At 43.2% G+C, this 22,053-nt stretch overlaps 3 protein-coding genes across 5 annotated transcripts in view; 2 read left to right on the forward strand and 1 right to left on the reverse strand.

Moving 5' to 3' along the window:
* Positions 1-209: 209 nt before the first annotated feature.
* Positions 210-13,972, forward strand: XRCC6 (X-ray repair cross complementing 6). Of its 3 annotated transcripts, none has more exons than XR_010783724.1 (12): positions 210-321; positions 419-528; positions 619-757; positions 3,721-3,975; positions 4,791-4,974; positions 6,325-6,511; positions 7,729-7,897; positions 9,031-9,192; positions 10,091-10,220; positions 10,938-11,051; positions 12,607-12,720; positions 13,486-13,600. XR_010783724.1 is itself a non-coding variant. In XM_066550487.1 (12 exons), exons 1-12 carry the CDS (start codon positions 222-224, stop codon positions 13,680-13,682), a joined length of 1,848 nt encoding a protein of 615 aa, XP_066406584.1. In that variant the 5' UTR covers positions 210-221; the 3' UTR covers positions 13,683-13,972. The 3 variants fall into 3 exon arrangements, 2 of the variants coding, with proteins under 2 accessions (XP_066406584.1, XP_066406585.1); XM_066550487.1 differs by having other exon boundaries at positions 10,938-11,038; positions 13,486-13,972; XM_066550488.1 differs by lacking the exons at positions 12,607-12,720; positions 13,486-13,600 and adding an exon at positions 12,513-12,574.
* A 1,301-nt stretch (positions 13,973-15,273) lies between these two features.
* Positions 15,274-18,738, reverse strand: SNU13 (small nuclear ribonucleoprotein 13). Its single transcript, XM_066549790.1, has 3 exons — positions 18,644-18,738; positions 17,751-17,871; positions 15,274-17,170 (listed from the first exon to the last, which is right to left on the reverse strand). The coding sequence occupies exons 1-3, from the start codon at positions 18,644-18,646 to the stop codon at positions 16,908-16,910; spliced, it is 387 nt and encodes a 128-aa protein (XP_066405887.1). The 5' UTR covers positions 18,647-18,738; the 3' UTR covers positions 15,274-16,907.
* A 66-nt stretch (positions 18,739-18,804) lies between these two features.
* MEI1 (meiotic double-stranded break formation protein 1) overlaps positions 18,805-22,053 on the forward strand; it is a 37,078-nt gene continuing 33,829 nt past the window's right edge. The window contains exons 1-3 of the mRNA XM_066550289.1: positions 18,805-18,912; positions 19,149-19,272; positions 21,606-21,656. Of these exons, the coding sequence (XP_066406386.1) occupies positions 18,805-18,912; positions 19,149-19,272; positions 21,606-21,656 (283 nt within the window). The remainder of the gene's footprint in view (positions 18,913-19,148; positions 19,273-21,605; positions 21,657-22,053) is intronic.

Below are 22,053 nucleotides of genomic sequence, written 5' to 3' on the forward strand. Positions count from 1 at the left end.
GACAAGTCCCGCCGTCATTGGCTGAGACTCGAAGCCGTGAGCAGCGCGTGAGGACCTCCCGCCCTTCGCTACCCCACTGCAGCCAATCCGCGTGGAGAGGAGGGGCAAATGCCCCGGGATGGGCGGGGCCGGCCCATTTCTGCTCTCGCCATTGGTCAGAGTTGTTGCGGGGGCGGAGCGATCGGTCGGCTGAGCGTGAGCGGGGCCGTGCGGCGTAGGCCATGGCGGGCTGGGGGTCGTTCTACCGGGGCGACGGGCTGGAGGAGGAGGAGGAGGAGCAGCAGCAGCAGCAGGAAGAGGAGGAAGGGCCTGAGGCGGTCGGTAAGGGCCCCCCACCTCCTCACGGAAGGTGGCAGCCTGTTTTCCATGCTCCACGGGTGGAGGGGCCGCTGCTAAAACTGTTTCCCCCGTTCCGTAGCGGAGCAGAGGTTTTCGGGCCGGGACAGCCTCATCTTCTTGGTGGATGCCTCCAAGGCTATGTTCGAGTCCGACAGGGAGGCAGAGACTCCTTTCGACATGACCATCCAGGTAGGGATGGATAAACTGCTAAGGCAAGACTTTACACTCCTTTCTGAAAACTATTTTCTTGTAATTTTGACCAGGGTGCGTTTTTTTCAGTGCATCCGGAATGTGTATACCAGCAAAATTATCAGCAGTGACAGGGACCTGTTAAGCGTTGTATTCTATGGTACAGAAAACAACAAAAATTCGGCAGATTTCAAGCACATTTATGTTCTCCAGGAGCTGGACAATCCAGGTAAAGTGATATGAAGATTTTGTAAAAAGAGGGAGCAAGGAAATTGGTGTAGTAGCATTGTCAGTAACTGGTCTCTCTAAAATGTGAGAGCTATCAGATAAGTTCTTACTGAAATCTACTCTTGCTGGTGGGGATAGATTTAGATATTTATTGAAAGCTTAGAAACTTCATAAGAGCCTAGCATTTTCTCTTAGAGTTGGTTCAGATCCTTTTCTATGCCTTTTCTTATATTTTAATCTGGTGGCTTCACTTGCTGTCTGCTAAACCTTAGAGTATCTTAACAGAACTCTTAAATGTCCATCAGAAAAGTGTGTGTCCATGTTAAGGCACCATGGGTTCCAGCTGATGGAAAATGTCACAGAATAGCTGAGGTTGGATGGGATTTTGGAGGTCATCTTGTCCAGTCCTCCTGCTCAGGCAGTGTCAGCTGGAGCAGGTGGTTCAATATGGTAGCCTGTTTGGGGTGTTCCATCTCTTATTTTCATAATAAGTTCTACAGTTCTTGAATTTCGCTCTTTCATTTTCTTGAGATTACATACCATCTGCTTGATAGCAAGTGCTGGTTGCTGAATGGAAAGGCAGCAGGAGAAGTGCAAAGAATGCATGCTAGTGGTGACAGATTGTCTGGCAGTTGAGAGTCTTCTGGGGGAATTTTGTCTACAACTTTTAATACAGCCTTTATCTCTGAGGATGTTTGATTTAATTTTCTTTACTGGGGGGTGCAGTAACAACACAGGGGCTTCTCCTGAAAGCTTTGAGCTTTCTCTATTGTAATAAATTCTGAAATTTATTACAATTATTTTATTGTAATAAATTTCAGAATTTATTACAATAGAGACCTGATAGGGCTGCCTTAGGTTCTTCTCCCTTTTGTGGTAGACAGTGCCGTATAGGTCTTGTATTTTCATTTTCCTCCTTCTTCCCTGCTTGTCCTTTCTCCCATGTTAGAGGCAGTAGCCTCACCACGAGGATAAAAACAGCACAGGTGAAAGGTGGGTGTTGTTCTGATGCCTTCTGAGGCTACCTGGAACAGAGGCTAAGACAGAGTTAAAGGAATAAAGCAGGTATTTATTAAATGGCCTTCAAAGGATACGCCTTGGGCAGTCCAAGAGCCCGGCTGTGGCTCCACCCAGGATGGATCCTGAGTCATGAGGTTTCACACTTATATAAGTTTTGGTCCATTTACATATTGAGGTTAATTGTCCAATTACAGCTTCAGCTCATGAAGTTCCATCCTCCCAGATTGCTCTCCTCAATTTGCTGCTGTTTACACTTTTTGGGCCTGAAGCTACAACAGTGTCCCTGGTTCTCAGGGTGGAAAAGGACTGCTGTGCCTAACTGCCCTGTGAAGAGAACTTGCTAACACTTTATATGAAGCTCAGAGTTATATACCAATGCAGGACAGAAGCTAGAAAATATGAAAGCTAAAACTTAAGGCATCAGTTCAAAAAGAGCAGAATTGTGTATTTGCTGCCCCTGGAGAGCAATCCTCTGGAGAAGGAAGAGATGCTGTTGGTGATTATTATGGAGTACATAGTTATGAAGATTTATGTTAAAGGATAGATGAGGAAATGAAAATAAAATAGTAAAGGCAGAGAAAAACATTTTCAAATGAAGTTTTGTAAGTGCTATAGAGCTTAAGTGAAGGACAAAGGAAGAAGCTCTGCAGAATGCAGTGGCTGAAAAATGAAAGCTTGTCTCCCATTGTAGAGTAACAGGAGAGAGCAGAACCTGCTGTTAGACAGGTGGGAAAAGGAGTCCTAGCTGTGTTGAGGTAATCCTCAGAGCTGCAGCAAGGCTGTGGACACCTGACCTGAATGTTGCTGTGATCAGTGTGGTGATCTGTGGGCTTCCTCTCACCTCTGTGTGCATTCTCTCTGATATGAGGGGCGTGGAAGGAGGAGGAGCTCTCCACCTTCCCAGCATGCTGTGGAGATGCAGGATGCATTTCAGGCTCCTCTTTTCTGTGGTGGTGCAGCAGTCTGCTGTGCCTCTGCAGCAGATGCAGTTTGCTGCCTTTGCAGCTGAGCACTTGGCATTCAGTGGAGGGGGTTTGCAATACTTTGATTCCTGTCCTTTCCCACAGAAAGAGCCCATATTGGTGCCAGGGCATTTTGTGTCCTGTTGCCCTAGCAGGTGCTTTCAGTGGTAAGTGGCTAGTGATATTGTTAGGCCATGCTGGACAGTTTTCTCAGCCAGGTGTTGGAAGGACATTGCTGTTGGAGAAGATGAAACAGGAAAGCCTTATAAATAAAAAGGAAAGCCTTATAAATGATTGCCTGGCAAAAGATTTTGAGAATATAGAAACTATAAGTGAAATTGAAATGAAAGCAAGCTTTGAGATATCTTAGTTACTGAACAACTGGAAAGCAATAGTATGGCCACACTGAAGGTAATCCCGTTTTGATGAAACAAGACCCTCTGCTTGCAGACAGCTCCAAGGGTCAGAGCAGACCCTACTAGCTTGGCAGAAGGGGTCCAAAGAGTAGTTTTTAGAGTTTAAAATGTAACACAGCATGGTAATGTAATGATTCTTATAGGCTGTGTGTAAATGCTATAGGATTTGTATATTGTGCTAGATTGGTTAGTGAGAATCAGAATATTCAACACAGAAGAAGATTTATTGTATTGTAACGGGAAACTCACTTTCTTACCCTCTCATCCTCTCTCTCTCATCCTCTCTACCCCTCTCTTCTCTTGGGCCTGCTCCAAGCTGTGGCTGGCAGTCCCCAGCAGGGCCCTGCACCCGGGCCCTTTGCAATAAACCCCAAGTTCCATGACCTGGCTGCAGAGATCTCTCGTCTCTGTCCGTCCCAACCGTCCTACCCCCCTACACATTGCCACAGAGGTGCCTGGGAGCATTCCTTGGATGTCAGCTCTGGGGGACTCCTGGTGCATACTCAGAAGAACTCATGATACTTCTGGCAGAATTCCCAATGCCTGTGGATGCTGTTGCCCCCCAGGTGCAAAGCGTGTTCTGGAGCTGGACCAGTACAGGGGAGAGGAAGGCCGGGCCCTGTTCCGGGAGAGCTTTGGCCACAGCGCTGACTATTCCCTGGGTGAGGCGCTCTGGGCCTGCTCCAACCTCTTCAGTGATGTCCGTGTCAGGCTGAGCCACAAGAGGATCATGCTCTTCACCAACGAGGATGACCCCCATGCCAATGACAGTGCCAAAGCCAAGCTGGCCAGGACCAGAGCTGGTGATCTGAGGGACACAGGTCATTCTTTTTCCCCTTTTCATTTTAGACACAGTAAACGTGATGAATCTTTGCAGCAGATGTTAACTGCATTGCTGGTTTGTGATGGAAAAAGATGTAAAATCATCAGAACTGGGGAATGTTTCTGAATGTTCCTAAACTAGAAATTTGGTATCTAATCTTAATTAGAATAGATGTTTTCTGATCTGGTATTCAAAAGCTAGCACTTGTTTTCTAGGACCTCTTTCTAGTTTGATAGCATAAATGGGGACATGACAGGGCCAAGAAAATAAACTTTTCTTTGTTATTGTATCATTTTCTAGGAAAGGAATAATAACACCAAGTTAACACAAAAGGAAAATTACTTTAGGGTTCCATTTTGAATTAGCTGAAGGGCATCAGCCTAGGCTCAGAGAGTAGACAGCATTAGTTCAAGTGTGTAGCTGAGGTAACCAGTGATGTTGGAATTCAGGAGATGTCCTGGATCTAGAAGCTGTGAAGGTTACTTAATCCATTAGCCCCTATAACTAAAGGAAAGGGGATTTTCTGAACTTGTTACTCCCCTCTATGCCTGAGGTAAGATTATATTTTATAGGAGCTTTCATTGCTGTCCAGATTCTTAATTAGAGAGGAAACATTTTCTATTCTGCATTGTTTTGACTGAAGTTAATATTCCCTTTCTCCAGAATATTTCACATCTGGTACAGATGACAGTTTGGAGCTTATACTTACTTAAATTATTTGTCTAGATAGAGAAATCTGAGAGTGCTGAGATACATGCTGATGCAAGAAAAAAGCAGTTTTTATCCTGCTCTTATCTCTTCCATTGTTTCTAGGTATCATCTTGGACCTGATGCACTTGAAGAAGCCTGGAGGGTTCGATATCTCGTTGTTCTACAGGGATATTATAAATGTAGCAGAGGATGAGGACCTTGGGATCCAGCCTAGAGAGTCAGAGAAACTGGAACATCTCATGAAGAAAGTACGAGCAAAGGAGACAAAGAAAAGGGCTTTAGTCAGGTTTGTGCCTACTTATGATACATCATTCATTCAGCAGGGGCACCTGATGTTATTTTTAGACTGCATCTCACTTTCCTTTTCTGGAATGATTGGTCTTTAAAGGCACTTTAAAGTGCTTACATTCCTCAATCTTAATTCTTTAGTCCAAGAATCTTTAGTGGTGTTTCTTCTGTAGTTTCCAATGATATTTCTGGATGAGAAGAGCAGAGTGGACCTCTTGTTTCCTCTGTGTGATATCTCCTGTATTGATCTTGGCCAGAAATGATAATTTGTTAAAAAATTACGTAATTGCCAAGTACTTACTTAAAAAGCTGCAACATAAAAAGTACTGTATAGTGAAATCTGATTGAAATTAGGCTTTTCTTGCCAACACTAACTTTAAAAAATGCATCTGAATGTGAATGCTAGGTATTTTTTCCTGTTATTAAATAGTTATATGTTGCCAGACTGTCTAGGTACTTGGCATGGATTCACACAGCCTTGATATTTCTAATCTCCTACTAAAAGATTAGAGATACTTAAGAGAGATTAGAGGGATCTTGACAAAGCAGATAGAAAGTATTTTTGGAACCACATGCTCTATAACAGTTGTTTTTTTGGGGAGTGAGTTCATAGCAGAATGCCGTGGAAGCACAGTAAAGGGAATGAACTTCAAGGCCTAATGTTTTTTTCTAATAAATATTTATAAAGTATCCCAACCTGAGCTGTTGTCACTGGCATTCTTGCTCCTGCTTGCAGCCTTATTTTCTTTCCTGGGAATGTTCCTTAAGTTTTCTAATAGCTGGGGAGGAAGAATCCCAAACCAGTGATACCTTTTATAAGAGAGGAAGTTGCATTTGTAGTAACTCACTGTTCTGCTCTCACAACTTGAAGATTACCTCTATTTTTAAACTTTTGCATCTAATTTTTTCTCTAACATCTGATTTATATTTTTTCCTAAATCTTGGTATTGTTTGTCTTAGTGGGTTTTTGGGGGAGAATGTTGCCTTCTGTGCAAACAGCTGTGAGAATTCATGGACATTACAATAGGCATAATTGGGATACCCAAATGGGGACTTGTCCTGTGCTCTGTTTGAGCATAGCTGCCCTTCAGTGAGAAAAAAGGTCAAAGAAATATAGTAAATGACTTGTGTTTAGATGACTTTTATGATGAGAAATGATGATATTGCAAAAATATTTTTATTCAAGTGAGATTATGACTCAACTGATAGTATGTTTCCAAAGATATATGTGATTTTGGGGGAGGAGAACAGGAGAGGGTCAAAGGAAATAACTTACATGAGGGGGTGATTTTCTTCTGCAGTAGTGATTTTTCAGGAATCTCAAGTCTGTATCTGCTTTTTTACACAGGCTAAATCTGCATCTGGGCAAAGATGTGGCCCTTTCTGTTGGTGTTTACAACCTTATTCAAAAAGCTTATAAACCACATCCGGTGAAGCTTTATCGGGAAACTAATGAACCTGTTAAAACCAAAACAAGGATGTTTAGTGGAAAAACAGGCAGCTTGCTCCTGCCCAGTGACACTAAAAGGGCTCAGGTAACTTTTTGATTATGTACCTGCTTTTTCTTGTCTCTGATGTGTGAGGGAGATGCCAATTCCCTTGCTGCTTTTGTTTGTATTGTACTTTCAAGATGAGATACAGAAATATTTGCATGTGTATGCACCTGGGTACAGGCTGGTGTGTTGAGAGCTCTGCAGGGTGAGAACGGGTTGTCTCCCTGGCCTGGCTGTCATGGGAAGGCATAGCTGCTGGTGGGAGTGCTGTCAGGAATACAGTTCATTTCTTTCTGTAAGGAAGAACGAGGTTGTCAGAGCCTGACCTTGTGTGACCCTGGGCCATTGCCACTGCTGTCAACTTTTGGTTTGTTAGGAACAGATACGGTCCATTTTGTTAAACATACAAGTGTGAATCACAGGGGAGTTGGAGCTGTTTTCCAAACAAAAGGCATGTTTCCTTTGGAGTTTTTTTTTTGTATAAATTTTTCTTTGTTTTGCCTTCCCACTTGATAGTTTGGCTGATGTAAATTGAGTGTCACGTTGTAACAAGCACAGCTTTATTTCAAAACAGGTTATGTAGTTGCTAGGTATACTGTCACAAGTGTGCTTTGTGTCTTCTTCGATGTTGGTAGTTCTTAAAATTGTTGTCTTAAAATGAAGTATTTAGTCTATTTATAGTGGATATTAGTTTCTTGAAATAAAGTATAGGAGATAAACAGAAAGCTGAGCAATAAGCCCTGATGTCTGCTTCAGCAGCTGGACTATAATATGGTTTTGATTTTGTGAGGCATGAGTGGTGCTACAGAAACATTGTTTCTCAGTCACTGTTTCTGTCAGGAGCAGGTAGCTGACTGAAGCAAGTTTACAATTGGACAGGACCTCTGAAAAAGTCTGGTACAACCCAGCCCAGAGCAAAAGCAGATGAGGTTGCTCAGGGCTTTTTTGGGACACCTCTGAAGAACTCCAGAGATGAGATGTGACAGCCTCTCTGTATCTGGGCTTAGCCATTTTCTTACAAAAGTACATTTTGCTTATGTTCAGGTAGAATTTCCCTTGGGATAATGGTCACAGACTGTCACTTGCCACTTCAGTGTGCACTTCTCATGAGGGTTTATACTGTCTTGTCTATAACCTTCTTTTAAATAGTGGAACACAGCAATTGCATCCTCTTCCTGCACTTCCTGCCCTGTCCTGCCTCCTGGTCCTCATTTTTTTTTTATGCTGGCAGCCCTATCATCTGCTCTTCCCTGGTTTAGACATACGGAAACCGACAGATTGTGCTGGAGAAAGAGGAGACTGAAGAATTAAAACAGTTTGATTCTCCAGGTTTGGTTCTGATTGGCTTCAAACCACTTTCAATGCTAAAACAGCACCACCATGTCAGGCCCTCCCAGTTCATCTATCCTGAGGAGTCCCTGGTGAGAGGTAAGCAAAGATGGCAAGAGAAGATTTATCACTTTGCATTAGTGTAACCTGCTGATCCATCGTGTGTAGGTGGGGATCATTGAGTGTAAAATTTTAATTACTTGTAATTTAAAAACTTGCTAATGTTAAGAAGAACTAACTGTTATTGCCCCTCTCAGCTGCAGATATGTCTTGTTTTCTTCTATAGCAGAGCAGCCAATTGTGCATCATGTTTATCCATCATGACAAGCAGCCAATTAAACCATGCAGATGTAGTCTCAAAGTACTTGTTTTAGCCATTCATGAAAGTGAAGGATCCTAGTACCTGACAAGAAGGTAAAGTTGGTTTAAAAAGCCCAAACAAAACCAACCAACAACAAAAAAAGAAAAACCTAAACCCCAAATCAGGGGAGATAATTGCTGGTTTTAAGTCCATATCGGCTAGGAGTGGAAACATGATACTCAGGAAGTATAGTTGAATTAACAGCACTTTATAGGCTTGTAAAGAGAGAAGGGAAGGACATCTAGAACTGCTTAGTTTTGCCTTTTTATATGTATACATACATCTGTTTATCTAGAAATATATCCCAATCTGCAGTAGAAAGAAAAAACCTTTAGCTCCTTGGTCTAGCAGTGGATAAAGAGGGCTGAGTTATGACCAAAGGCTTTTCCAATGTCTGACTAAAGAAGAACCCTTATGCTTGCTTCTCTAACTGCAGTTTCCTGGCTCAATCATGTTATTTATATGTCAATCTTTCCCTGACCACCATGTCTGGTGAAATATACCTGAGGCAAACATGTGCCTCAGGAATAGTACTGAAGTCTGAATTCTTAGTGTGTTACTTCCACAAAAGGTCTGTGATCTGCTTTTATTGTGATGCCCCACCAAACAAAAATAGACTTGGTAGATAAAATTTCACAGTATTCAATCTCTCAGATGGTAGTGATTTCACTTCTTCCACCAGAACTCTCACTGCTGGTCAGGAGATACTCACTAACATTGTCCATTTTGAGTCTTCTCCCTTCTAAAATTTGCTTTTTACTGCCACAATAATGCAAGCATTTCAAAGAAGTTACAGGATTATATCTAGGGTTATATTCCAGAGCAAAGGAGCAAAGCTGTCAGTGTGACCAGTCCCCTCTTTGATTTGCAGGGAGTACAACTCTGTTTAATGCCCTACTGATGAAGTGCTTGGAGAGGGAGGTGATGATGCTGTGCAGGTACACCCCTCGCCGGAATGTCCCTCCTCGCTTTGTGGCCCTGGTTCCCCAGGAGGAAGAGCTGGATGAGCAGAAAGTGCAGATAGCCCCTCCAGGTATGGGAAGAGATGATGCCTTTCCCTGCATGATGGGATGTAGTCAGTGTAATGGCATCCTCTATTGAGGGAAAATACTCTTGGTGCTACCCTCCCTTAAAACTGGGGAAAATGCTTTCCAACATTCCTTTTCTTCAGTTTTGTCAGTGTAAGCATCTGATGTTGAATCTATTTTTAAAGCCCCAATTGCATCAGTGCTTGCTCAGGTATGACCTGGCTAGAGTGTTTTCCCTGCCTTCTACCTATTTTTTGCAGATTCAAATAACTGCTGTAGAAATGAAAAGCCTTTTTTTCCTGTTTGAAGACTAGTCAGAATGTCTTCTTGAATTATGTTGTATCCTTGAATAGATTGTAAAGTATTAAATAAATAATCTCACATATAGTGAGCCTCATACCACATCAGACGAACGGGGAATGATTAGGGAGCAGATTTCTGCTGTTTTGCATTTTCTCACCTCTTTAAGTGCAAAAACATCTTCTGGGAGAATGTAAAGTAGGGAAGTAACACTGCTTGTGTATAAAGTAAATTATTTCAGAATAATGTGGGCAATATCTTGATTTTGAAACAAATCTTTCTCAAGCTCAGACCCAGTGGGAGAGGTGGGCTGGTTGATCTCCTGCACATAAAGCAAGTCTCTGGTATCCAATTGGTAGCTATGAATTTAGTCTGAATGTCTTCCACAAAGCCATTAGTGATGTTGGTTACAAACATTGAGATTGGGATTGAGTGTCCTGCTGTAGGCACTTGGAAGTATTATGGACTGCTGTTGTTAACAACAAAGCAGGTGGGTAGTTTGGAGTCATCAGACCTAGATAATAACCATCTTGGTTTTTCTGTAAATTATTTTGACACCATTCTTCTGTGTAACTGTTGTCTTCCTCCCTCTCTTCTGTGTAGGTTTCCACATGATTTTTCTACCCTATGCAGATGACAAACGTAATGTTGATGTTACAGACAATGTGCCAGCCAGCCAAGAGCAGGTAGACAAAATGAAGGAAATAATTCAGAAGCTACGATTCAAATACAGGTACCTGGAGATAAATAGGGTGCAGGGGGTGGCATGGGGAAGAAAGCACAACCATTGCTCTGCTGCAGCTTGCTCAGCTTGCTCTGCTGCATGTGTTGTTCAGCTGTGGTGTTCCTGAGATCAGATTTTGATGTATTTTGATAGAAATTGCTTCTCTTTGCAGTAGCTTTGTCCAAACTTTATTCTTAATCATTCTGGATACCCAGGCACCACAATGCTTTATGTAGCACGTTCTGGAGTTCTTTGTAGAATTGCTCTTGTTCTCTGGGCTGTTGTCATTTGTTGCAGAGGTATCACATTTTATTGTGGCTCTGCCCCTCTACAGCAGATCAGACCCAGATCATTTAAATTAGAGCACTTTAGAAAGAAAAATTAGGTCTTTTTTTCATTACAGCTGGGATAAATGCTATGAAGTACTTTCATGGGAGATTTTTTCTCTAGATATGTGGAAGCCACCATAACTGTACATAAAGTATAATACCACTATCTCTTTTTGCTTCATACAACTTTCTAACTCTCACACAGCATTCTTATGGGTTTATACATGACAGGATAGTGATTCAGCAGGTAAATTGCAAAGAGGAAAAGCAGTTCTGATGTGATGGATTGTTGTGTGGGAAAGAGGGAAGTTTTATTCTCACATAAGTTGGTGGTAGATCTTGTGTTTTGTCTGTCTTCTTGGCAGCATGCATTGACATTTTGGGGGATTCTTGACAGGGCTGACAGCTTTGAGAACCCAGTTTTGCAGCAGCACTTCAGGAATTTGGAGGCTTTGGCGCTGGATATGATGGAACCAGAACAAGCTGAGGATCTTACAAGTGAGAGCTCTTGGTGGGTGTGAAGGGAGGCAGGGTAGAGGACTCGTGACTTTGTTATGAGTCAAATATGTGCTACTACAAACCTAAATGTATTTTAAGAAATATTTCAGTTGTGTGCAGTTTCACTATGTAGGATTCTGGATGGGTTCATTCTGAAATACTGAAACCTTATTTTCTATTGCTGTCACTTATAAGGTAAAGAAAAAATTGCTCACTTTACCATCCAAAATTAAAATTGAATCACCTTTTTCCTGTGGTGAAAAATATTTTCTCTGAAATTCCTCTGTTCAAGATTCTCATTAATATTTCAGTGTGATAAATGGAGTGAATGAAGATAATTATTCTGCTGGGGGCAGTGCTGCCACCTAGTGAGGGGGAGAGTTAAACTGTGTCTTGTATAACCACAGAGTGGGTCAGGAGGGCAGGGACCTCAGTGGGTCATCTGGTCCAACCCCCCTGCCCAAGCAGGATTATCCTACAGCACATTGCACAGGGTGCATTCCAGGTAGTTCTTCAATTATTTCTCCAGCGAGGGATACTCTACAACCTCTGTGGGTGACCTGTTTCAGTGCTCAGTCACCTTCCCAGGAAAGTTTTTCCCCCTGTTCAGATGGCTCTTCCTGTGCTTCAGTTTCTGCCCATTGCCTCTTGTCCTGTTGCTTGGCACCACCAGGAGCCTGACACTATACTCTTGACACCTTCCCTTCAGATACTTAGATGAGGTTCCCTTCTCAGTCATCTCTTCTGGAGGCTGAACAGTTCCTTCAGACCTTCCTCATAAGGAAGCTGTTCCAGTCTTTTAATCATCTTTGTTGTTGTCTGCTGGACCCATTCCAGGAGCTCCATATCTCTCCTGTACTGGGGAGCCCAGAAATGGACGCAGCATTCTAGATGTCCAAACTCTTGATATTACCAAGAGCTGTAAATTTCTCATTTGGGAGTATCATAACACAAGTATTTGCATTTTTGCATGCTTGCAGGACACTTGTGGACTAGTTATTACAGAAGCACAGTTGTGTCTGGTGATGCTACTGAAAAACAGTCAGACTTGTTAGCACCAATGCAGCTTTAAGAAGCAGGTGTTCTTTATTACAGTCCTGGATGCATGGAAGGATATCTCCACCAAAATCGTGTATCTCTAGTACAGAAAAAGCTGTTTATGTAGGTTTTCTCAGAAGAAACATACATGTGGTAATCATTTCCCCAAACTCATTAACATGTGTTAATTCTCCTTTGTGCACATGTTCTTCAGTCCCAGGGATCTCTCTCATGGTCATAGACCCTAAAGTTACAGCTGGGTGCTTGATGAACTGGTGTTACATCCCAATACAGAGTGCAGTTGGCATACTTAAACTGGTTCATATTTTGTGAGTCCCTTCTTGGTGAATGTTTAACATGATCCTACAAAATAAAGTATTGTGTGGTTCCATACACTAATGGTTTTGTAGAATGAGCATTGTATTTTTCCCACCAGGTGAGCTGATAGTTCATCTGGCAACAGGGATGGCCTTGCAGACTTTCTTGTGATCACACTGTTTCTGAGAGGGCAAATCTTTATCTTTTGCCAGTGCCAAAGTCTGAACAGATGAGCCACAGGCTGGGCAACCTGGTGGATGAGTTTAAGCAGCTGGTTTATCCCCCTGACTACAATCCTGATGCGAAGGCTGTAAAGCGAAAACAAGGTAAGTAGTGGTGGTGCAGACACAAAATACAATGTCTGTATTCTGTTAAGAAGCTCTTGTGTTTTCAGTTTGTCTCATAGTTTAAAGTAGCTGCTTGTGCAACAACTCTGCTAATCTCCACAATGAAGTATTATATCCAGTATTGCTTCTTAGAGAGTAGAGAATATTGTGGTATCCAGTTGGAGAGTTGCTGGAGTGACAAAATGCAGGGTCAAGTATAAGAAGTAACGTAGGTAAATGACTGCAGAATATGTATATATAATTTTAGCAACTTTCTGTTTTACAACAGAATAGTAAAATCACTTATGCTTTCGGTTTGTGTTGGTGAGACTTTATGCATGGGTCATTTAGCAAGTCCAGGATGGGCATCTTAATGGCTATATGTGTAAGCAATGCTGAAGTCCATGTGTAATTTGGGAGTCTATGAAAGACTGCATAAAGCAAGTGTCAGCCGAGCTCCCTGTGGAATCATTGCATTCTGCTGTCTCAACGAGAATTCCTTAAAAGTTTCATTTGGAGGGTGATGCTTTCATCAGAACACACAGTTTCATACTTCAGTTAAGATAACTCCTATCAACGAAATACTGCATGACTTACATAGTGATGAAGTTACCTGTTTCTTAAAAGAAAACACGAAAACTAGGTCTGTGAGCATGTGGCTGTTAAAGTACCATGTGCTAATGGCCATTAACTATGGTATGTGTAAGAAGCATGGATGTCTTTCTAATTTTTAAAATCTTTGTGATCTAAAATGTATCTTTCTAGCTTCTGATGGTCAAACTGAGAAGAGGCCCAAGGTAGAAGTCTCAGAAGATGAGCTGCGGAGTTATGTGCAGAAGGGCACTCTAGGCAAGCTCACTGTACCTATCCTGAAGGATGCATGCAGGTTTTTGGGGTTGAGATGTGGAAGCAAGAAGCAGGAGCTTGTGGATTCTTTAACTGATTACTTTAATGAGCACTAAGCTGGAGAGGGAGGCCCTGGTTTACTTCTGTCTGCTTAGAATCTTGATTGTCTTATGTGGGTGCTGTGTCTATTTAATCTTGCTATGAAAGAGATGGCAACTAAATGTTGCTTTGTCTAGCAGTGGAGAAACTTTTTACTTAGTTGTCAAACATCTCTGCAAAGTTGGATTCTGTTGACAGTAGATAAAGGCAGAACTAAATTCCCTGTGAACTCAGGTCACCCACTGCACATGGACAGAGTTGTGCCTTGCTGGTTTCTTAATAAAAGTTTGGATCTTTTCCTTTGCAACACTGACTGTGTCGTCTCGGCATCATAAAGACAGCAGAACTCACTTCAGTGTAAGAAAACACAGAGGGTATAAAAAAAAAAAACAGAGGGTATAAATATGTATTACTCTCCAAAACAGCCAGTATCAGTACTAGTAATCCAATTGGGTTCTTTTCTGCCATCACCATTACAAGTATTACCAGCAGATCTTAAAAGAAAAAAATCATTACTGGGAAGCAGTATCCAATCCCTTGGGCAAAAAGCTGGCACTTAAATCTGCACACACAGGTCTTCCATTTTTAAATGGTAATAGCAGAAGCTGGTTTAAAAATGGAAAACAAATTGTGTTCCCCAGAAGGCTGCAAGCATTTATCCCAATTAAATTACTGAGATGGCAAAGAGCTTTTCTACCTCTCTAAGTGAATGAGTCAGACTATTGTTCAGGCTTCTGTACTCAAACATGTGCTTTTAAAATAGAAGAATAGCAAGTTATGGAGAGAGCCCTTGTTACATACAGTATTTTTACTTTTTTAGTCATACTTAAGGCTGTAGCTGGGTGTTTTGGGTTTTAGACTTCCATCCCTGGCATGCCCCACCTGTCTTGCAGTGCAAGATACCTAAAACCAATAAACAGTTGTTGCTTTTGCTTTAGGAAATTACTAATTGTTTAGTGAAACTTTTAACATTTTACAGGACATAAACATTGGATACCTGAGGTGTCCATTTTGGTCTGCATAGTGTTTTTAGTGTCCAGAGATTCCTGTGTGTGGCCCACAAACTGTCTTGTCACTATCTGTAGTGTGGCACACGTGGAGCCAGCTGTGACCACCCTTCTAGCACTGTGACTGTCCTAGCTGTGCCAGCATGCTACTCACTACCTTGACAATTCCCCCAGAGAGCAACTAGCCTGCACTGAGCTCTGCAGTACTGAAACTACGTTACCTGTTACACTTCCCATCAGCCTGGATTAGTTATTTTTAATAAAGATTTGCCTAAGCACTCCATTTATTTTGCCCTTGGGCAATGAAGTTACTGTAAATGCTTGTCTTAGCAAGGCTTGAAGAGTGGAGTAGTGAGACTATCCTGTCTGTAAGTCTGTGAATTGAATTCTGCAAATACCCTTGTTAACATCTCTCTTGCCTTGCTAACCCTCAGGCACACTATGTGCCAGGCTTTGGATGATTGTGGCATGTTTGTTCTAGGTTATTAGATCTGCCTCCTGGCTTTTTTTTTTTTTTTTGTTCTTTTTAATAGCAGGCTATCACATTAAGCAGAAGTTTAAAAGGGATGGTGATGGAGTGCTTTAGAGCAGAAAAAGACAGTTTTGCTTGCTCAAGTATCTTTTATTTCTGCTCCTTGTGTGCTTTCTCTTACATCATCTGTCTTGGTACAACAGGGCAAATCCTTGGCAAAGCTGTAGTTCTTAACACAACTAGCTCAACAGTCAGCATCAGTAGAAGGGAACAGGAGCCCTTCTAAACCTCATACAAATAAAAGGATTCTGAAGTATTTGGATCGAGTTTATCTCAGCAAGGATTACTGGTATCAGCCATTTACAAAAATATACAAACATGATGTCTTCAGTCTTTCATAAGCTCACTTCATCTGCTTGGGATGTACTTATGAAAGGTATGAAGTTAGTGCCTCTGTGGAAACATTACAGAAAATTTTACTTTCCATTCTGCTATTACACCTAATGGAGTTTCCACACTATTTTGCTTTGGCATCCTGCAATAGAAAACAGGTTTGATATTCCAACACAGGGGTTTAAACTTCTGATCAGAGCAGAAGTGCATTTATTATACAATATGTATTTAACTAAAACCAGGTCCATAAAACCACCACTGATCCAGGCTGCTGTTGGATCTCCATGCTGCTTTTCCAGGACATGAGATGATATAGCATTCTCTTCTTGAGATATGTATTAATTTATCTGAAAAATTACTTGTTCTCTGTTTCCTTGGCCATGACTTAGAAGGGTTCATCTTCAATCAGGTGACCAGAGTGCAGTAGCTAAAAAGCATGGCACTTTTTATAATTAACAGCCAGATGTAGGGTGCTCATCAGGCACAACAGGCTGCTCTCTGCCATGTGTTTTGTGCCTAACTTCTCTAGGGAGCCCAACCTCAGTGGTAACAGTCCATGAAAAGGAAACTGAAAGAGAACAAATTACTGCACTGCAATAGCCTTTAGGCAACCTGTGAGCAGTTCAGCTTTACAAACAGAAACATTCCAGTTAGTTGCAAATACTTCACCAAGGGAATGACAATTATATTTAGCTTTGCAGCATTTTTATTTTTTCTTAAAAAGTCAGTATTTAAAAATAATCAAATTAAGAGAGTTCCCCTTGTGTATTGCCATAAGATTTCTGCTTGCGGTGCATCTCTTACAGACATCTCTTGTCTGGTTTTGAGAATGAGGGCTGTGCTGATCTTGGCTCTACCTGCTGCTACACAGTAGCTGCTGCCTGCCTTATACCTGCCTGTGCTGCTCCATCACTTACTGACTCCAGCAGCCTGAACACAGGGAACCTTTTCCTCAGTAGCCTAAACCGTTCAGAAATGCAGAGTTACTCACAGCTGCTGGAGGTTCAAGCTTGGCAGAAATACTGCACCACAGAGAAAGCTGACGGGTGGGTTAAAAAAGCCCTGAGCAGGCAGACAGGAAGACGAGAGGAGGACTTATTTTTTCTGTCATTCTTTCAAACATAAATCAGGAAACACAGTTGTATAGTCACTTTTCAAGAAGTAATACAATGAGAATGAAAATGTTGGAGTGGAATAATAGAAAAGTGGGGGGATAGGAGGCGGAAACACTAAGAATTAAGCCATTATTAAACAAAAATGTGGCATTTTAAAATGAAACTTTGATATCAAAACTATCATCTCAAATGAAGCTAAACATAAATTTCCCCTAATTTGCACTTTCTATTTCACATACACACTCTCATGGGCACTTAGACCAAGAGTCTTTCTATAGCTTGCTGTACAGACTGGATCTGAGGCTTTAGCTGTGAGCCCTCCTTGATGGTGATGGAGCAGGCGATGACAGGCCGGGAAACGCCGCACGCCCGGCCCAGGGCTTGCTTGGAGCGCACAAACACGTACGGTACGTTCTTGTCCTCGCACAGAAGAGGGAGGTGCAGGATGATCTCCAAGGGCTCTGCATCTGCTGCCATCACAATGAACTCTGCTATCCCTCTGTTCAGTGTTTTGGTGGCTGTAAAAGAAGCTGGAGTCAGTCTAGGTCTTTCTGGAAAGCACATCTAATGTTAAACAACTTCAGGAAGTGCTGGAAGTGGCATCAGTGGGAAGAGATCTAGTGCATGAGACATGGGTTCTAAGACATTGCTGAGTTTCTATCCTTAGGAATTCTGGAGTTTTTTACAAGTTTGACTAGGTGAAGCCCCAAGCAACTGTGAAGAGAGGTTGTGAGCAGGTTGCACTAAAGGTACCTTCAAACCCAAATCTTTTATGGTTCTGAACTGGTTAGGCATCTGGTAACCCCAGTGCCACACCACTGAAACATGCATGATTACAAACCATGCACCAGGAACACAATTTGGGAATCTATCAGAACTACATAGAAATGTCAAAAAGATTACAGCTTAGTTCTGTCCCTGAATCTTGTTAAAGCAGACTTGAAGGAGGAGAAAGGAGACACACACCTGCAATAGCCAGATCTATATAAAATGAGTGATTCACTCATCAAGCTACAGAGAAAAGACAATCTCTACCCATGGCATCTCACAAAATCCTTGTTGTGATTTGTAGCACACTTTTTAACATGCAGGTTTTACCTTCATTGGCTCCCTTGCGTAGCTGCTTATAGTTGCAGGATTGCTGCACGAGATCCAGCAGTGTTTTGGTGAGCTGTGCATCAGCCAGGGGGTAAGCTTTGGGATTCACTTCTGCCTCACTCTAAAGGAAAAAGTAAAGAATATCACAATAGGAGCAAAAGAAGCTTTGGTTCGACCAACACTGCACAGGCATCATGTCCACCATATACTGATTTCTGAAGTCGTGTCTAATCTGCTCTGCTCATACAGAAGAAACGCCATTGCATTTTACTCCTAAAAGAGTAAGGATTCTTCTTGTATCAAAGTAAAGGGGAAACGTAAGAAAGATATGCTTTACATCAAAGAGTGTATCTACTCACAATATACATCCTACAAAGAAGCGCACTTATGGGGCAGTCTTCAGACTACGCAAAATGAAACACTTCAGTGCACCTTAACAGTGCAAATTAAAGGACTAACAAAAATTTTGAAGAAATCACCAGAAGAGCACTCATCAGGGTTATTTCTGCAAACCACAAGTAGCTTCTAAACATTAACATGGGCAGCGGGGTGGCACAGCAGCGAGGTCACAAGCGGTGTTAGCGACTGGCGCTGGCAGAACCGCGGCCTCTGCGGCTCCCAGCACGGCGCGGGGGTGACCCCAGACACAGAGAATCGCCCGTTACCGGGTGTCCCCAGGACCCCTCCGGGCCTCCTGCCCCGCAAGCGGCCGCACCCCCGCCCGCACGGCCTCCACGTGCTGCCCGCCGCGCAGCCGGAGAGCGGCCTCCCTCTACCCCAGGCTGGTGGGAGTGGGGAGTAGGGAGAGGAGTAGGGAGAGGAGAAGGAAGAATAGGAGGAGGAGAAGAAGGAGAAGGAGGAGGAAGAGGAGCTGGGGGCCCTACGCCACTCACCATGGCCGCGGCGCGGTCTCTCCTGTGGGCCCGAGCGCGCTGTGAGGGAAGAGGCGGGAGCGCTGCCGCGGCCGCCGGAAGGGAGGCGGTGCCGGGGCGGCCCCGGGGCGGAGTCGCCGTTCCCAGCGGGGCGGAGCCGCACGGCAGCCCCGGCAGCGCCGATGGCGGCGGGGCCGTGCGGCGATCACGGGCCGCACTGGGCGCTGCCGCTGCGCCCGCCGCTCTGCCTCGCCTGCGCCGTGGAGACCCTGGGCGACGGCAGCGCCTCGGTGGGCAGCGCCTGCCCCGCCGCCCCTTCCCCTGTGCGGCTGGGCCGCGGAGCCCCTTCAGCGGCGGGGCTGCCGCTCCCCGGCGCTCAGTTGGGGGCCGGGCCCGGCCGGTGTGGCCCTTGGCCGGCCCTGTCGCCTTGGCAGCCGGGCCCTAGTGGCCCTTTTCCCCTCAGGGCGGTGGGAGCAGCGCGGGGCTCGGGCCCGGGGCCTAACGCGCTGCTGTGTTTGATCCGTAGCTGGTGCGCAAGAAGCACGTCTTGTCCCGGCTCCAGGATGCCCTGGCCTGGCAGGCGCTGCCGGTCGTCCAGCTGCTGGCACCAGACGAGAGAGTGTGCATGCATTTGATAGGAACTCTCTTTGGTAAGAGCTCTCTGAGGCCTGGTGCAGCAGCAGGGAGGAGGTAGTTACCTTTTGTTGAATACATGTGAAGCTTCCTCACATTTGAAGCCAAAAAAAAAAAAGAGCAAAAGAACATTGAGGTGCCTGCCTCTATATTTCCACCGTGCTGTTGTGTAATTACTCCCTGCAGAAAACTGGCTGTCATTGATTTAGAATAGGTTAATTAATTTTCCCATTCCCCAAGGTGCAGAATTGGCATGTTCATAAAGCTCTTGCAGTTTTTCAAAGTATCTTGACGTATCTGTAAAGTCCTGGAGAATAGGGAATGCTTGGCATTTTACTTTTCCCTGAATGCTCTCCATTCTGGTCTCATGCCTCTGGAGTTATATGAAGATTCATACAGAAATCAAAGTGTGAGCATAAAAAGGTGTTGCAGGATTTAATATAAAATGCGCAAACCACAAATCTATGTAGTGGGGTTTTTTTACACCATCACTTTACATTTGTAGAAATCTTTGTTGCTGTAGAACTGAAACCTGCTGCTTTCTGGTGAGTCAGCCTCAGCAAAATAGTGTTCGGCAGGATGTCAGAAAGTGTCTTTCCAGTAAGTCTCTGTGATCTTGAACTTCTCTTATGGGTTTCTGTTTGCATAGCAGAGAAATGTCTTTGAAACATCTAAAGTCTTGATGGAGAAGAAATAATGGAAGGGAAAGGTGGAGGGTAGAAATAAGAGTGCCTTCGAAGTGCAAATATACCAGATTCCTTCAATTCCACCATCTCATTTGCACATCACAGATAATTCTTGTTCTTTGGGGAAAAGTAACCTACAAGACCCTCTCCCTGCCTTGATGCACTGAATTGTTCAAAGAGTTGATTGCCCTTAGATTGTGTTGGGCATGTTTTGGAAGCAGTTTTGTTAGAAACAGAGTTTTATGAAGTTTTCGTTCTTTTAATTGTGCAAATTTTTTTTTTTAATAGTATGTGGTGCACATATAATCCTTCAGAGTAGTGGAAAAAGTGGTGATTGTGGCCAATTGAACCCTACACTATATAGCCCTAACACAAAATAGCCCAGAAGACAGGGATGCTGTGCTTTCATTTCAGTGCTCTTGTCTGCTTTAATAATTCTCTGAGAAGAGAATTCTCTTTATGATTGGGTGGTTTGAGGACAGCGTTGGGTTTTACTGTACTTGTGTAACTCTCACAGCAGTTGGAATCCTAAACTTGGGGCTACAAACGATGTTCATTTTCAGTAGTGCATGGATGAACCAAGGATCATTTGGTGCAAGAGTGTAAGGGGGATCTCCCCAGAAGTTTGAGCAGTGCTGTGGAGGAGTATTAATAGTGAATTCAGGAAAATACATTTGGAGAGAGAATATTGGAATAAGCACAGGCAGAAGAAAGAGGGTTAAGAGGGGTGAAATGTGGAGTGTTACTTACGAGGTGGTGTGTTTCAGATAAGCCTGAATTTAATGCAGCTAATATTGTAATGTTCAATAATGCTGTATACAAATATTTTCTAAAGAGTTACTAAGGATTGGTCAGATGAGGCATGAAATAAGTAATTTCTTCATCTGTCATAACATTGCTTTAGTTGGTCAAAATTCTGAGACATCATGGAGCCTTCAGAGGGGAGGTAGTTTGATTGGATGTATTGAAACAAGTGATTTAGTGTGGCAGAAGTGGGGACCCGAAACACATACCTGATGCTATGGGTTGGAAGGGGCTGGGAGGTGGAGTTTCTTGTCTGCTGTGGTGTTGTAGAGTGAGACAGTGGTTTGTTTTGATACATCCACTCTTATGTTCTCATTGTAAAATTAACTTGTGAAGTGATGCCTTCAGGTTCAATTTAATGTTGGAACTGTTTCTGGATGATTTAAACCTGGTGTTCAGGTTTGGTTTCAGGGTTGTCAGTACTGTGGAGGGAGAAGACTGATCATACTAACTGGTAAGAATGGAGGACACAAAGCACACAAAGGACAAAACCCACTTCTGTCATTCCAGGGTGTTGTTTCAGATGTGTAATACTGCATACACACCGTGAGATGTGGTGGTAGCAGCAGTTACATATTCCCTGGCATAGGTGGAGCCATTGACTTCAACTATAAAGCACATAAAAATTTGCAAGAGAACCAAGTGTTTTGTGTCCCTGTGTCCTGCTTATGGAGGCACCTTTTGCCATATTCCTGGAGAGTATCCACTCTTATCTGACAAAGTCAGGCTGGTGTTATGTGAAGCAGGGAAAACAAAACAGTTCTGAAAAAAAAATCATCTCCTTTTAACAAGAAGGAATTACAGCACTGATGATCAGAAACAGGAATGAGTTCCATGACATGTTGTGGTTTGTCTTGTAGGGATGTTGCATTCTGTGGAAGACAGCAGTGCCCTGAACCTATTAGTTGAAGGTGAGAGACAAATCCACATCTCAGTTCCTGGCAGTTTTTGAAGGGGACATTGTGTCTTGTCTGATACCTATAGTGAGATGCTCAGCTTTGACACAGCTTCAGAAGGGAAGACCGTCGATATCCGTGCATCAAAAATGATGGTCTGCTCCAATACTGGGGGCAGGGGAGTGTGTGCACTTTAAAATATTGAACATTTCTCTCAAAGGTTCTGTGTGTGTCATGAATTTAGTATCAGATGGGTACCAGTGCCTCAACTTTGGCATCTTTAGACCTGACCAAATTGTCAAAGCAAATGGAAGTCTATGGGATCTACTGCTTTCTCCTCAGGAGTAGAGGGTATTTGTGATTTAGCTGTACAGGCTGTAGATTCCTCTTTGTGAGCAGTCCTTCATTGAAA

This window comes from Molothrus aeneus, chromosome 5 (genome assembly GCF_037042795.1).
Source record: "Molothrus aeneus isolate 106 chromosome 5, BPBGC_Maene_1.0, whole genome shotgun sequence".
Taxonomy (NCBI): Eukaryota; Metazoa; Chordata; class Aves; order Passeriformes; family Icteridae; genus Molothrus; species Molothrus aeneus.